The sequence below is a fragment of the Astyanax mexicanus genome, chromosome 15 (genome assembly GCF_023375975.1).
Source record: "Astyanax mexicanus isolate ESR-SI-001 chromosome 15, AstMex3_surface, whole genome shotgun sequence".
In the NCBI taxonomy this organism is placed as follows: Eukaryota; Metazoa; Chordata; class Actinopteri; order Characiformes; family Acestrorhamphidae; genus Astyanax; species Astyanax mexicanus.
In genome coordinates, this window is record NC_064422.1 from 10,220,726 (window position 1) to 10,237,144 (window position 16,419).

The following is a 16,419-nucleotide window of genomic DNA, read 5'->3' on the forward strand; positions in this document are numbered from 1 at the left end:
AGAGGGAGGTAGAGAGATAAAGAAAAAGAGAGATATAAAAGAGAGAGGGAGAGAGAGAGAGAAAAAGAGAGAGAGAGAGAGAGAGAGAGAGAGTTGAAGGAGCCGTTTACTCATGCAGCAGGATATGTAACAGACTGTCACAACCTGAGGAAAAAAACACAGAATATAAAGGATTATAACTAATTTACTGATATAACTGATTTATTCCATATTACACATTTATAAAGTCTCCACACACATTTTTCTTGTCAATTATCATTAATAAAAATAACTGTTAATCCTGTAAATAAGTCAGATTCTGTTGTTGTAATTGTATCCATATTTTTAGTATTTCTTTTCTTTTCTTTTCTTTTTTTTTAGTTTTCTGTTTATATGCTTTGGCAATAATGTTTCTTATTACATTCATGCCAGTAAAGCACTGCTTAACAGAGTGAACAGAGCGGTTGAAAGAGAGAGAAAGGTAGAGAGGGGGGGAGGTAGAGAGAGAGAGAGAGAGAGAGAGAGAGGAAGAGAGGGAGGGATTATTGATTTGTGTGTTGGTCTCTGGAGTTAGAGTTGGAGGTAAGGAGAGGCGCGCGCTGGGTGAGGGGTTTTCTTTAGTTATACTGTAATAAGAACTAGGCTGTAATCTGGACCCGCGCTGCGCGAGGTGGTGATAAAATGATGGAGCGATAGAATTATAGAGTGATAGAGTGATGGAGCTGCGCTGTTCTAACCGCTCTCTCCCCGCAGGCGGCTCCCTCTGACCGGCTGGATGATGGACCCCCGACCCGCTGTCCTCGCGCTGACCGCCGCGGTGATCGCGCTCGCGCCCCCGGTCTGTCCTGCACCCATGCCTGACCAGTACTCGCGGGGTGTGGTGAGTGTCCTGTTTCTGATTGATCTTTCTGTGGGATGAGCTACAGAGTTACAGACTGCAGCCTAGAGCAGCTCATCTTATGTATATATATATATAAGTAATGATAACATGCATTCTGTGTTCGCAGCATATTTGTTATTTTTTTACACTGTGTAGTAATCCATGTTTCAAGATTTACTCTGAATGATCACAACATAAAAAATGTAGAGAAATAGCTCCAGTACTTCATATCCACTACATCTATACACATAAATGTGTTCATATAACAGCCATTTACTGTTATATTAATGTTTGAATGTTGTATAAGGGCCATTCCACTGAATGGGTGCCATTTGCTTGTTGTAAATCTTCCAAATTAAACTTATATATTTCACTATTCGAAACATGCACTGATCAAACTCAGGCAGCTTTACTTATTTATTTATTTTTTTTGCTAAGCTTAAGATGTTTACAAAACTCATGTTACATTTAAAAAACAGGTTTTTAAAGCAAGTCCACTAATTCCTTTAATTTTCTCTCAGAAAACTCTTTATTGTAAAGAAATTGTTGACTGCGTGTTCAAATAATTGATACTTATGACAAAAAAATCACTCCTGTTAATGGCACTCACTCCTGTTACTGGAACTTGTAGAATGTTCCAGATGTTTCAGATGGGGTAATGTCTTACCTTAACAGGACTGAGTGAAACCCAGGGACACAAATAAAATGAGTATTTTAAATATTTAAAATATATATATTTAAAGCATAGATTGTATTTGGAATCACACAACAATGCAAAAAAGTGACATCTCATTTCATTTTAATGATTATATTTCACAGTAAAGTTTATAGGTAGAAAGTGGGGACAGGTAATAAATGCTATTTTTGCCATTTAGTTTTTATTAATGTTTTTAAATGACATATTTTACTTTTGCAATTATTAATTATTATTATTATTATTATTATTATTATTATTAATTATTATTATTATTATTATTATTATTATTATTATTATTATTTTGTGTGCGCATTTATACAGATAATTCCCTGGGCACAGAAATGGCACTGATTCGGTGGAATGACCCATATATCACTGATCGTTGATAGAAATGTGTTTTTGAAATTGGATATTTTAAGAAAGAAATCTTGTTAAAAAAAAACAGTTACATTCCTTTGAAAGCAGAAACACTAAAAGCTAACTAAAACCACATCACCTAAAATGAGATAAGCGGATGAGATGGAAATAACAATGACAATGTAAAACTGTCTTACTCTAGATCATATTTGCAACATTTCCTCAGTTTGCGGAACCATGTTATTGAGAAACTCTGTTTAGAAAGTCATTATATTACTACATTCTCATGCCCAGCACGCGACCTCACCTGATCACAGAGCTGTGACCAAACACACAGCGCTCTCACGCTCTTTACTCTTCTATATAATATATTTGAAATAGTTTTTAAATAGTTTAAGAACTTCTCTCCTGTTGTTGTTTCAGGACTGGTTGAGCAGATATGGCTACCTTCCCCCTCCTGACCCACGTACAGGAAAACTGCAGACTAAGGAGGGAATAGAAAAAGCCATCAGACAGATGCAGAGGTTTGGGGGGCTGAAGGAAACAGGCAAACTTGGTAAAGTATGAAAATGTTTGGGCACCCCTGATAATTTTCATGATTATCCTTTATAAATCATTGGTTGTTCAGATCAGCAATTTCAGTTAACCCTTGTGTGGTGTTCATATTTTTGTTACTGGTTTACTTTGTTACTTGTATTTAATTCAGCAAAATTAAGCAATTTTACATTAAAATGCTTTACACATGTTTGCTTCACCTAAATTGCAAGCAATATAAACAGCTTACATGGTTAATATTTGTCCTTTACCTTTCTTATGTTACATTTCTTTTAAAAAGTGCTACTCTTTTTTTTATTAGTTTTTTAATAAAATGTAAAAGAAAATGAATTAAACTCAAGATATGAGTAGAAAATTAGTTTAGTTTCAAATTTACAAATGAAGCAATGTTTATTAGCCCTTGGCCAAACATACTGTATGTAATATAAATGTGTAGGGGGGGGGGGGGATACACAGTGGGGGGGATGTACAGTGTGTGTTTATTGATATATGATATATGTTTTTAGCAAAAAATGAGCCAATGCCAATGAGTTTGAGTTAGATAAAATATTTTTTTAGTATCATTTGATGAAAATGAAAAATGAAAACGGGTCCCACAGACCCAAACACCACACAAGGGTTAAATATATCCCATAGCAGATAAACAGTGATATCCGAGAAGTAAAATGAAGTTAATAGGATTTTTAGAAAGTGTGTGATGTTTAAAACTAAATTAAGCAGGTGCATAAATTGGGTCACCCTTGTCATTTTATTGGTTTGAATAACTTTAGCACTCATTATTGGAACACAACATTTCCATTATGAAGACCAATAAACTCACCAGACAGGTCAGAGAAAAAGTTGTGGAGAAGAAGTTTAAAGCAGGGTTAGGTTATAAAAACATATCCCAAACTTCGAGCATCCCAAGGAGCACTCTTTCCCAATCCATCATCCAACTGTTTATACAAACCACCAAGACCAAGACATGGCCATGGTCCACCCAAACTGACAGATCCAACAAGGAGAGCACTGCTTAGAGAAGCTGCCAAAGGCCCATGGTCACTCTGGAGGAGCTGCAGAGATATAAAGATTAGGTGGATTAGGAGAAATATAACTATAAGTCATGCACATCACAAATCTGGCTTTTAAGGAAGAGCTGCCACAAGTCATTTACGAACATAGCAAACATGTGGAAGAAGGTTCTCTGGTGATATAAGACCAAAGTTGAACATTTTGGCCTAAAAGCAAAGCACAATGTGTGGTGAAAAAGTAACACTGCTTACCATCCTGAACACCTAACCATTGATATAGGGTGGCTGAATACTTTTGCACATCACACTTTTTTGATTACAATTTTAAAACCTCAATAAAATGTACATTTAAGATTGTGGTTGCAAGGTGACAAAATGTTCAAAGGGTATGAATCGTAAAAAAAAAGCATAACGTGAAAGAAATTGACAAATTGTCTCCTCATAATACAATCCATGTTGTTGATAAGTTGACTAATAATATTAATACCTTATATAACATACCAGAATAACAAAAACGCTGAATTTTTCTGTTACAGTTATAATTAGAATTTATTAGAATCTGTAACATTTCTTATTTAATGTGAAAGCTGTTTTTGTAATGCTTGAGTAGAAATCCTCAGTATTTGGGTGTGTAATATCAGCCAGAACATGGACAGCAATTTGGCCTGTTAAAGCTCTAAAGCTCTGTTTATTTATATTTAATGCAATTTAATTCCAGTGGAGATGTAGGGCGGGGTTTCTGGACATTAACAGTGTATAAATATATATAATATGCAAAACTGCAGCGCTGCTGACGATTCTATATTGATAATGCTTTCTGGTCTGACTGCATACTTTCATCACACCCTGGTGGATAGTGCATTAGCAGTGTCCATTTCTGGAATCCATATATTGATCACCTGAGCTCTTCCGTTTATGTTTTCTCTCTCTCTCTCTCTCTCTCTCTCTCTCTCTCTCTCTCTCTCTCTCTCTCTCTCTCTCACACACACACTCACACTCTCACATTCTTTCTTTCGTTCTTTCTCCCTTTTGTCTCTCTGCTTCTCTATCGCTCTCTTTCTTTGTCTCTCTCTCTCTCTCTCTCACACACTCACACTCTCACATTCTTTCTTTCTTTCTCTCTCCCTTTTGTCTCTCTGCCTCTCTATCGCTCTCTCTCTCTTTGTCTTTCTCTCTCTCTCTCTCTCTCTCTCACACACACACTCTCACATTCTTTCTTTCTTTTTTCTTTCTTTTTCCTTTTTGACTCTCTGCCTCTCTATCGCTCTCTGTCTTCCTTTGTCTACTTCTGTCTCTCTCTCTCCTTCTCTCTCTCTCCCATTGTCTTTCTGTTTCTCTATACCTTTGTCTATCTGTCTCTCTCTCTTTTCCCCTCTGTCTCTTTCTCCCCTTTTCTGTCTGTCTGTCTCTCTCTCTCTCTCTCTCTCTTTCTCTTTCTCTCTCTCTATCGCTCTCTCTCTTTGTCTTTCTCTCTCTCTCTCTCTCTCTCACACACACACTCACATTCTTTCTTTCTTTCTCCCTTTTGTCTCTCTGCCTCTCTATCGCTCTCTCTCTTTGTCTTTCTCTCTCTCTCTCTCTCACACACACACACTCTCACATTCTTTCTTTCTTTCTTTCTCCCTTTTGTCTCTCTGCCTCTATCTCTCTCTCACTTTGTCTCTGTCTGTCTCTATCTCTCTCTCTCTCTCTCTCTTTCCCTCTGTCTCTTTCTCCCCTTGTCTCTCTCTCTTTCTCTCTGTCTCTCTGTAGACTCAGCCACTCTGAAACTGATGTCCACTCCGAGATGTTCACTGCCGGATATTGTAGGGACGGAGGACAGACTGAGGAGGAGGAGGAAGAGATACACTCTCTCCGGGCTCCGCTGGGACAAAACTAATCTGACGTGGAGGTTCGTTGTGATGATTTGCATTATTTAAGTTTTCATTCCATTGTTTTTTTTTTATTATTTTAAAATGTCTAGTATGAATGAATGCCATGTGAGCCATGTGCTCTGGTGTTTCTATTTAGCCCTGCTGTAGATCACTGAATTACTGGTCTCTAAAGAAAGACAGGATTTCGGCTCGTGCTCATGAATATTAACACATGCAGATATATTGCCTCTGATTGGCTAACAGCACTGCAGCAGAGAACGCCTACCTGCCTTCTCAACACAGTTAATTTTACAGCTCTAAAACTCAAAGAACAAAAGGGGGGGTTGAGCCGCCACATGGATCACCCCCCCCACCAATTCCCGCCCAACACCAACCCATCCCCCCCTTCCTGCGGCATTAATAACATTTCTAAACTAACGCTACTAAACTCTTACCTCAGATTTTACCATGTTGAAGCCCCAGAGTCCACTCTATATCATAAAATCCATCATGGACGGTGCCGCTTTGACCAGTGTTCTGTCAACCAGAGATCCGATTTAAACTTACAGTTACTTACACAAGATAGCTTTTAGAAACAGAAGCTGTAAACTCCTTCTTAGTTACCGAGACAGTGTCGGCTGGTTAACTTAGACTTCAGAACCTTTTGACATTTGTGACCTCCAGGATGTGTTGTCCATGCCCTTTTGGAGTAATTTTGGTAGGCCAGCTACTTTTGGACATGGACACAGATAGAATAGGTTTTAAAAGACATAATTAACATATTTGTGCTTTATCTCTTACCACCTCCTCACAGTGTCCTGAATAGCCCCTCCCTTCCGCCCAACCTCAAGCCCGACCTGGTGTCCACTCTGATGTTTCACGCCCTCCAGGTCTGGAGTGATAACACCAACATCCAGTTCAGCGGCCTCCAACCAAAAGACGCCAAAGTGGCCGACATCAGAATCTCATTCGCCCGATTCCTCCACGATGACGGTTACCCATTCGACGGTAAGGGTGGCACCCTCGCCCACGCCTTCTTCCCTGGAACCGTGGAAATTGCCGGGGACACTCATTTCGACGACGAGGAGACCTGGACGTACGGAGGTCAGGACGGCGCCGGCACAGACCTGTTCACCGTAGCGGTGCACGAGTTCGGACACGCCCTGGGCCTGTCCCACTCCTCAGTAAACCCCTCCATAATGATGCCCTACTACCAGGGTGCCGTGGGGGACATTAGGTCCTACAAGCTGCCCCAGGACGACGTCCAGGCCATTCAGATTTTGTACGGTGAGATAAAACCAAAGTATTTTATGCAAATATAATCAACCAATCGGGTGTATCCTACATTTTCCTTGTTTATTATTTAGTCCATATATCTATAATTAAATAATGCAAAAATCTATTTAGCACATATCCATTTAGCTAAATGCATTTCAAATTGAGATATATTAACTAAAAGAAAAAAATATATTTAGACTTTCTTACCTTCGAAAGGTTTTGCTGATTAGTACTGATTGAGCTCACATGATCAATTATCACAACTTATTACATTTATTACACATTCAAGTTCCCAGTTACATTACATTCAGTTACTCAACACACACATATAGATTATGAAGAAAATAAGAATGATTTTAATGAAAAGGAATTTTAAATGCTTTTTAGTTTTTTTTATTTAGGTTTGACAGTAAAAGAGATCAGGCTAAATATATATATACTTTTTTTTTCTTTTTACTGGATTCTCTTGCTCTCCACTGCATATAAAAAGTGAATATTTCAGAGTACCTGTATACTGTAAATACATTTGTTTCAATATTAATATTTAATGAATGTTAATTCATATTTGTTAATATTTAAAGAATGTGTGCTCAAACAAACCATTAACCGCACTTAAAACACACATGGTGAATAGTTTATATTAATGAAAATAAATTATGCTATGGCCTATCCTATAGTTATTATCCTGTAGTCTTTATATTATGTTTATATTCACAGAAACATGTATACTGCTATGTAGTACTGTATTGTATCATTGATTAAATTATATAAAATTATATAAAAAAGGCGGAAAAGGCATAATTAGGCAGTTTAGAGGGGCGGAGACATGACCACAGATCTTGATACTCAATTTAGAGTCATTTTAGAGTCATTTAAAGAAAAAAGCTGTAGAAATGTTAATGATACCTGATAAAAGTCTTTGTTACTGTTTGACTGCAGGGCGTAAAACCAACGCAGTCACTTCTTCCCCCGGTGATCGGACCACGCCACGCCTGCCTGAGCTTCCCAAAACTCCTCCTAAAGCAACGCTGCAGTGAGTAGCTCTTAAACACAAACTTTTTTTTTTAGTTTAAATAAAAAGTGGTTCTTTTAAGCGGCACTAACCCCCTGATTTTAGCCGACTCCACAAACAAGGCTAAAAAATAAGAGAGGTAGTTTGGGAGAAGCACTGGGTGATGTATGGGTTTAGAGGCAGGGCAGGAGGGAGAGCTGATTGGCTGTGCAGCAGCAGCAGTGTTGAGACTCTGATAGCGGTGAGATGCAGATGGTTGGACGTCAGCAGGGGGGAGGGGTATTATTGGTATTATTGATATACTGATTGATCTGCATATTCTGAGTGTCTGTGTACAAAAGTACACGAACACATCATCCACGCCAATAGCACAGTTAAACCTGTGAGGGCGCTGCAGAGGTGAAAATTACCACAAGTTTATTATTATTATTTTTTTATAAACACATTTCAGCTATCAATGGAAAGTTATATATAAAGGAAACAGTAGCATGTGTGTCACTTCAAATAGTGACATCTGTTCACAATAAAAGGAAAAAATTAAGTTATTATGTAAGAACTAAAAAAATCGTATTTGCCCATATATTCGAAGAATATTATGGAGATTTTTTTACAGTAGAAGGAGAAATATGCAAATCTCTTTCCATCTTTCTTTGAGAACCCATTTCTTTAAACATTTTAATAAAGTTTTATATACTTTTTTTTTTTGCCATTGTTAACATTTAAAAGGCCTTTAAAAATGGATTTTGAACCAAATCAAGAATACAGACAGATGTTGAAGTAACCTGTTTGAAAACATTATTAATTGTAAAACTAAAGTTAAAGTTTTTTATTTCTTTACTAGCTCTGATTTGCCCCTTTCCCGACCTTTTTTGCAATGTGTTGCAGGCCAAGTATAAATAAGCTGACCATACAAAATATGAAATATCTTCATGTCAAATTGTCTCCTTATGAAATACAAAAATAAATACATTTTCCTTCCTGTCCAAACTTTTTGTATTACTGATTTTTTATTAATAGTATATTTGATGCCAGTTCTCCTTACATCAATCTGATTTAAACTATTAAAAACTACAGTTTGAAACTTATAAAAAAAGCCTTAGTATTTACAGGGGTTGGACAATGAAACTGAAACACCTGTCATTTTCTTCATTAATTGCACATTGCAGCAGTAAGAGCAGAGTGTGAAGGTTCAGTTAGCAGAGCACAGTTCTGCTCAAAATATTGCAATGCACACAACATTATGGGTGACATACCAGAGTTCAAAAGAGGACAAATTGTTGGTGCACGTCTTGCTGGAGCATCTGTGATCAAGACAGCAAGTCTTTGTGATGCATCAAGAGCCATGGTATCCAGGGTAATGTCAGCATACCACCAAGAAGGACCAACCACATCCAACAGGATTAACTGTGGACGCTGTAAGAGGAAGCTGTCTGAAAGGGATGTTCGGGTTCTAACCCGGATTGTATCCAATAAAAAACATAAAACCACGGCTGATCAAATCACGCAGAATTCAATGTGCACCTCAACTCTCCTGTTTTCACCAGAACTGTCCGTCACCGCAATAAATTATTGTGCTCTAAAACCAGGTGTTTCAGTTTCATTGTCCAACCCCTGTATATTTCCTTCTACATCTTGAGCCACATGTGGGCGCTGTTATTACTCAGATATCTTTTAATACTTTACAAAAATAAGATGATAAATTTCTTTGTATTGTGAGAAAAAAAAAATCTGTGTTGAGAAACACACTCAGCACATCCTCGATAAGTGATAACACATCCTCTTACATACGGATGTTTCACCATAGAATAATAGAATGTCCTTCTCCGTTCTCTTGTTCTCAGGCCTGACCCCGGCTCTAAGGACCGCTGTGAGGGAGGATTTGATGCGATAGGGAACATCAGGGGAGATGTCTTCTTTTTTAAAGGTATTTAATCCTGAATTCTAAAGCAAAATCAACCATGTTTTTTTTTTTACATGATGTGGTTCTAATCTGTTTGTGCTCCGGCTGGAATCAGGGCCGTATTTCTGGAGGATGCAGAGAGGATCCTTGGTGTCTCTCAATCCGGCACAGATCACTAACTTCTGGATCGGACTTCCACAGGGAACGGACAAGATAGACGCGGTTTACGAGAGAAAGACAGACAGCCACATCATCTTCTTCATCGGTTAGTAAGAACTGCAGTGTTTTAGTGGAGTTGTGCTGCAATACTTAGTCTTATATAAGCTCCTATGTGAACATTAGTGGATTGATTGTTGTTGAGGGTTAACCCTGAAACTGACCACTGATGAATATCTAGAAGACGTGTAACAAATGTGGGCTACGTTCACATTACCAGACTGAATTGACTCAAATCAGATTTTTTGCTCAATAGCTACGTTCACATTACCAGATTGAAGTGACTCGGATCTGTTTTTTTGCTTAATGTTACTCAGATCAGATTTTTTCATGGCTGTGTGAAAGTGCCAAATCTGTTTTTTTTAATCAGATTTAAGTCACTTTGGCTATGTCCACATTGCTCAAATTGCTTGATTTTTTGCTCAGATGGTTCACATTTACAAATGTAAGTGATCTGTATCTGTGTGTAATGTAAGAACGAATCTGTCCCTAAAACGCTGTCTCACATGCTGCACATTTATACCTGTATAAACGTCTCCTTCTTCACCAACAAGAATAAAAAAACTCATATTAGAGAGACGAGAGACTCGTACCTTTATAAAGGGAAATGGATGAGTTTGTTAGCAGCTCATATGTGGAGCATCTTTTGCTGGAGTGGAGAAACAGTAAACAGCTGGTCTGAAGTTCATGCTCAGGTCCAGGAGGAAAAAAAGGCCAGGTGGTTTGCTTTTGCTGTTTTTTGCAGCTATAGCTGCACAGCTGCACCAAGAGATAGAGTGTGGGTACAAGAGAGCAGCACTAATCGCTAATGCTAATGCGTTAAAGAAAAATACATGAATTCAGATTTGACCGTTCACATTCACACCGCATGTCCATGGATCGGATACGTATCTGATTTAGGACCACATATGAGAGTGACTCAAATCTGATTTGGCGCGTTCACACAGCCAAAAAGGAAAACAAATCTGTGTTCATATGTGGTCCTAAATTGTAATAAAAATAGTTCTATTTAAATAAAGGCAAATGGAAGAAAAAAAAAGAATCTTAAACTAAATTGAACATATTTATGCAAATTTGAAATTATTATTGTTAACCAATAAGTGTGTGTGTGAGTATTGGCTCTGTGTTTGCTAATGTTGATCTAATGTGAGTTATTGTGTTTTATTGATTAAATGTGTCCCAGCTGATTTTGATTGGGTGATTCTGGTGGATTCTGTGATAGCTTTTCCAGTGGCATATAGTCTGTTCATATATTTTTTTAAGTGATTAATGTTATTGTTATCTTTGGGTTTCTTGGTAATGATTAGCATTATAATAAACAGTGTCCTACTGTGTGAGGGGAATGGGTATATTTGGCTGGTTATGGGAAAGTAGGGTGATCATTTCTTGCCAGAATGGAGATGCAGTGCCACAAAGCGTGAATATAACTGGCTGTAGTGTTATCTGTGTCTGATAAAATTCTGATAAAATCAGTGTAGGTATGAGATACAAGACCATACCATGCCACCGAGGTTGAGATCCACTGAATTAAGGAAGAATTTAGTAGCATATGTTGGTAAGGGTGTGGAAATGTGTGTTCTGTGATTATAGGAGATGTATTCCCTTTGTTAGGTTCACAGTTCTGGGTATTTAAGGACACAGTGGCTCTGCCTGGTTACCCGCAGCCCATCTCCAAATGGGGAATGAGAAATCAGCAGGTGGTGGAGAAAGTTGACGCAGCGTTTGTTTGGGCTCATAACGGGAAGACGTACATATTTAGCGGAGGACTGTTCTGGAGATTCACCGAAAGTCAGGGAGGTGCAGTCCCCAGGCCGGACGCGGAATACCCCAGAAACGCCTCACTGTGGAAGGGTGCACCTGCCAACCCTGACGACATCATGAGCTGGGGATCAGGTAAAAATATCTTATTATTATCGTAGTTATTCGTATAGTTACTGTGAATCTAGTGGTAGCCCACTACAACCGCATGTTTTAAACAAAATACTGGCATTATATCGATAAAGTCAATGTAAAGTAAAGCTTTTTTTTGGCAAATCAATTATGTGATATTGTTAAAGATCAAATAATTTACTTATTGACAAACATATATCAATATGACCATCAAGGTGTCTGACCAGCACAGCAAGCATGAAAAAATCTGGCCTTTCAATCTAATAAACACGGTCAAGGGTTCAACCAATATAACCATCATGGCTACTTTCATCAACCAGCATGAACAAAGTCATCAGCCAGTGTTAGCTTGTGCGAAACAAGCTAGTTCATGCTTAACTGCAATACAAATACAATTAAAAATCTGACAGTACTTATATCTCCCTTATCTCTCTTATGACTTGCCACAGACACTATAGGTACAGATTCCTCCCTCAGACGAAGTCTGCTGGCTTATCCTGCTGTGTACTGTCTGAGTTTCTCAAAGCAGCCTGGCAATTCTTGCCGATTGTTGCTGAGACATGGCCATTGGAAATGGCATAAAGCCGCACAGTTCCTTGAAAACACGTTATGTGCTGGTGAAGAGCTAAACTAATGTCCAGCTTATGACCAGCTGACCTCAAAGTACTGAACTTCTTGGTTATGTTGGTGTGAAGTGTATTCATTTAGTATTATTCCACATTTTCTCTTCCAATCACAGCTGGAGATACATACTTCTTCAAGGGCAACTCCTACTGGGTTGTGAAGAGCGGCGGACTGGACCAGGATGTCATCATTCCCAAATCGACTGCAGTTGATTGGATGTTTTGCCCTCCACCACCACCCACCACCAAATCAGCAGGAAGCTCGTGCGACTGCAGCTGCGGCGTCAGCGGAGCCTCCAGATCTTTTCCAACTTCACGGCTGATTTTTATTTCAGTGTTAATTATGTCTCTGATTAGACTGGGCTAAATGAGGCTCGGCTGAAGTTCAGTTAAGGCAAATCTGCAATATTACAAGTAACATGGTAGTTTCAAAGGATATAAATCATAAATTCATTTTTTATTGAGATTCTGCAAAGAAAAACTGGCCAGTAAATCACTCAGAATACACACACACTGCTTTTAAGCATCAGCATGCAGTACCCAATATACAGACTTTTACTTTACAAATTCCTGTATCCAAAACTGAAGGTGTACAGGGGTTGGACAATGAAACTGAAACACCTGTCATCATTTTAGTGTGTTAGGTTTCATGGCTAAATTGGAGCAGCCTGGTGGCCAATCTTCATTAATTGCACATTGCACCAGTAAGATCAGAGTGTGAAGGTTCAATTATCAGAGTAAGAGCACAGTTCTGCTCAAAATATTACAATGCACACAACATTATGGGTGACATACCAGAGTTCAAAAGAGGACAAATTGTTGGTGCACGTCTTGCTGGAGCATCTGTGACCAAGACAGCAAGTCTTTGTGATGCATCAGCATACCACCAAGAAGGACCAACCACATCCAACAGGATTAACTGTGGACGCTGTAAGAGGAAGCTGTCTGAAAGGGATGTTCGGGTGCTAACCTGGATTATATCCAAAAAACATAAAACCACAGCTGATCAAATCACAACAGAATTCAATGTGCACCTCAACTCTCCTGTTTCCACCAGAACTGTGGATTATTGTGGTCTAAATACAGGTGTTTCAGTTTCATTGTCCAACCCCTGTAGCTACCTTGATACCTAACTTTAACCTGCAAGCCCACACTATGTCATAAGCCACAAGTCAGTACCTTAGAAGCAGTCCAGGTTCTAGACTGCTTTCTTTGGGGGGGGGGCTTTCTTTGGGGGTGGCAGTATAACATGTTGATAGTTATTAGTTATTATTATATGATTCAAAGAGCCAATCAGAAAAAAGCAAGGAAATATCTTCAGGTTGCAAAGCAAAATACGTTTCCGTGAGTGTTTTTTTTTTTTTTTTTTGCTCGCATTGCATTAGGGGAGGTGGGGGAATGATGCCAGTTACTTGTTAGCGTTAGCATTTTTGCCCAACTTTTCATGAAAGCTAGGTTACTGAACTCGCTGGAACTTGCTGGAATACTTTGAGATAGCTGGCCTTTTACTCTGTGAACACAGTACATTATCACAACAATTCAAATGTTTCAAACCTGTTTATGTTCAGTGTTTGTTTAGATTTTTTAAAGGTAATCCATATCCAACATTTATTTTTGCTCTTAAGCTGATGCACAAGCAAAAAAGAGCAGTGCTTCACAGGAAGTTTCGGTTTCATCTTTTACAGCTTCTCAGAAATTATCAAGTTTCCAGTTCCACTGGCGGATATCTGGGCTTATGACAAAGAAACCGTTTACGCTGTGAAACAATTGTGAAAATGGTACATTATTTGCCAATGCGTACAGTTTGGTTTAAATATTTGGTTTCTTCAATAGTTTAAATAGTTTTTTTTGGTTTAGTTCAGACGTAGACCATTTGCAATAGGTGCTTTCCAGTTTAGTTTGAATTGAGAAGTGACCCAAATATCCCCAAAAGTGTTTCCTTTTTATCCTGCCACTGAAAACCTCCCACACTTCTGCTGTCCATTTTCACTTCTCCTCACTGTACATTTATGGTAAATACCGGGATGGATTGGCATACAAGACACATCAGTCAGCTCTGAACTTACTATATATTGCAATAAGTTTTAGAATTAACCACTCAAATGGGAAAAATAATAACTACTAAACATGTTGTGCTTATTGTTTGGTTTTATTCAATACATTGTGTAGAACTATGCAACTACCTGCAATACGCTTCAATAAAAGCTTAATTCAAGCAGTGATCTCAGTTACAGGGAAAGGGCAGGGAACATCATGCACTTTTATTTATATTTTTTATGTTTTAATTTCAGTTGGCATTTCTGTCTGATTGCTGTTTCTCTTTATTTACTCATTAATAGAGAGATTTGTGTTTTATTAAAGTCACATTTTCTGCAAGATGCTTCATGGATCTACATGACAGAACTCATCTGTTGAACCTGTAGAGACTGAACTCAATTCTGCAATGGCAATAATGTGCTTTCTTTCTTTCTTAACTTTTTCTTAAGAGGAACTTTTCACTCATTTCAATGCAGTTTAACAAGCAATTCAGGTAACATGTCCGGTATGGCTCCATGTTGGCCAACATAAGGATGACCAAGAGATTAAAAATAGGCCTTATCTAGATGTTACCCTGCACACACAGTGAGATTAATGCTGTAATGCCCATATACTTGTACATCTAAAAAAAAATAGAATATCATTGAAAAGTTACTGTATTAAACACAGAGTGATCTATTTTAAGTGTTTATTTCTTTTATAGTTGATGATTATGGCTACAGCCAATGAAAACCCAAAAATTAGTGTCTCAGAAAATGTGTATATTATATAAGACCAATTGATACTTTGGGCAGTGTGGGCAGTGTGCCAAGTCCTGCTGGAAAATGAAATCTACATATTCATAAAAGTTGTCAGTAGCAGAGGGAAGCATGAAGTGCTGTAAGATTTTGTGGGAAAACAAAACTGCACTGACTTTAGACTTGATAATAAAACACAGTGGATCAACACCAGCAGATGTCATGTCTCTCCGAACCATCACTGATTGGTGGAAACTTCACACTAGACCTCAAGCAGTTTGGACTGTGTGTCTCTCCACTCTTCCTCCAGACTCTGCTCCCTTCATTTACAAATGAAATGTAAAATTTACTGATGATCAGGGATGGTTTGGAGAGACATGTCATCTGCTTGTTGTTTTATGGTGATGCAGATTTCATTTTCCAGCAGGACTTGGCACACTGCCAAAAGTACCAATTGGTCTTATAGTATTCTAATTTTCTGAGACACTGATTTTTGGGATTTTCATTGGCTGTAAGCCATAATCATCAACAATAAAATAAATAAACGCTTAAAATGGATCACTCTGTGTTTAATACATCTATAACACCTCAGGCCTTGCTCCACAGCCTAGTTGCTCCTCTCTGCAAGTGACAATCATTATTAAGGAGTACTATACATAACTGGTAGCACAACTTGTGGATGTATATTTAATGCCAGTAAGGTTCGTCTTTTCTTATATTTATCTCTTTGCTAATTCAGCTGTTTTTTACTCTTCTTTCTATTTAAAATGTTTTGGCTCAAATTCAAATTAAAGTTTCTTTTCCAATTTTCCATTGTTCTTGATTTTGTACAATACCCAGCATCCATTTTACACAAATTCCCTGAACATTGTTTCCAAGTGCATGTCGCACAGACTTATTTTGTGCATGTCTCAGAGGTAAAACTCTTGTTGTTGTTTTGTTTCTTTAATGCTAAATAACACAGGTTGATTGTAGATATTTGAAAGTTTTAATATTATAAATCAACATATCACATGTAAATACATTGCTTGATAGTACCGTTGATTAACGGCCATGATGGAAAAAAAGACTCAACTGATCCTTACTGGTAGCATCTATTGCAATTTATTGTAGTAATTTTTAAAAACTGAGGCCACTAATCTGTATATAATCAGCTCTTTCTTTGAGTTTTGTGGTGTACACAAGTCTTTAATCTGTAACCTTTCATTTTTCATTGTTTTTTACTTTTACCAGACATGGATATACTTTAGAGTCTTAAGCCAGGCGGACACTGTGCGATTTTTTTAATCGGATGCGTTCTGGAGAGCTCAAACTGCACGTTTGAATCGTTTGTCGTGTATGAACAACGCCTGCGATTCATCTGCACACACTGTACGGTCCGACTGACCTGCTGCG

The 16,419-nt window shown here is 38.1% G+C and overlaps 1 protein-coding gene across 2 annotated transcripts; it reads left to right on the top strand.

Annotated features, from left to right (window-relative positions):
* Positions 1-471: 471 nt before the first annotated feature.
* Positions 472-15,835, top strand: mmp25b (matrix metallopeptidase 25b). 2 transcript variants are annotated; one of them, XM_049464747.1, is made up of 10 exons: positions 472-561; positions 733-859; positions 2,337-2,469; positions 5,231-5,369; positions 6,146-6,618; positions 7,549-7,642; positions 9,463-9,545; positions 9,637-9,786; positions 11,349-11,630; positions 12,367-15,835. In XM_049464747.1, the coding sequence occupies exons 2-10, from the start codon at positions 755-757 to the stop codon at positions 12,615-12,617; spliced, it is 1,710 nt and encodes a 569-aa protein (XP_049320704.1). In that variant the 5' UTR covers positions 472-561; positions 733-754; the 3' UTR covers positions 12,618-15,835. The 2 variants fall into 2 exon arrangements, with proteins under 2 accessions (XP_049320704.1, XP_049320703.1); XM_049464746.1 differs by lacking the exon at positions 472-561 and having other exon boundaries at positions 575-859.
* Positions 15,836-16,419: the final 584 nt, after the last annotated feature.

Excerpts from the sequence above, each read along its gene's own strand:
- mmp25b (XM_049464747.1), top strand. The coding sequence starts at position 755 with ATGATGGACCCCCGACCCGCTGTCCTCGCGCTGACCGCCGCGGTGATC. Across the intron at positions 9,546-9,636 it reads AGATGTCTTCTTTTTTAAAG|GGCCGTATTTCTGGAGGATG; the intron begins GTATTTAATCCT and ends GGCTGGAATCAG. Across the intron at positions 11,631-12,366 it reads CATCATGAGCTGGGGATCAG|CTGGAGATACATACTTCTTC; the intron begins GTAAAAATATCT and ends TTCCAATCACAG.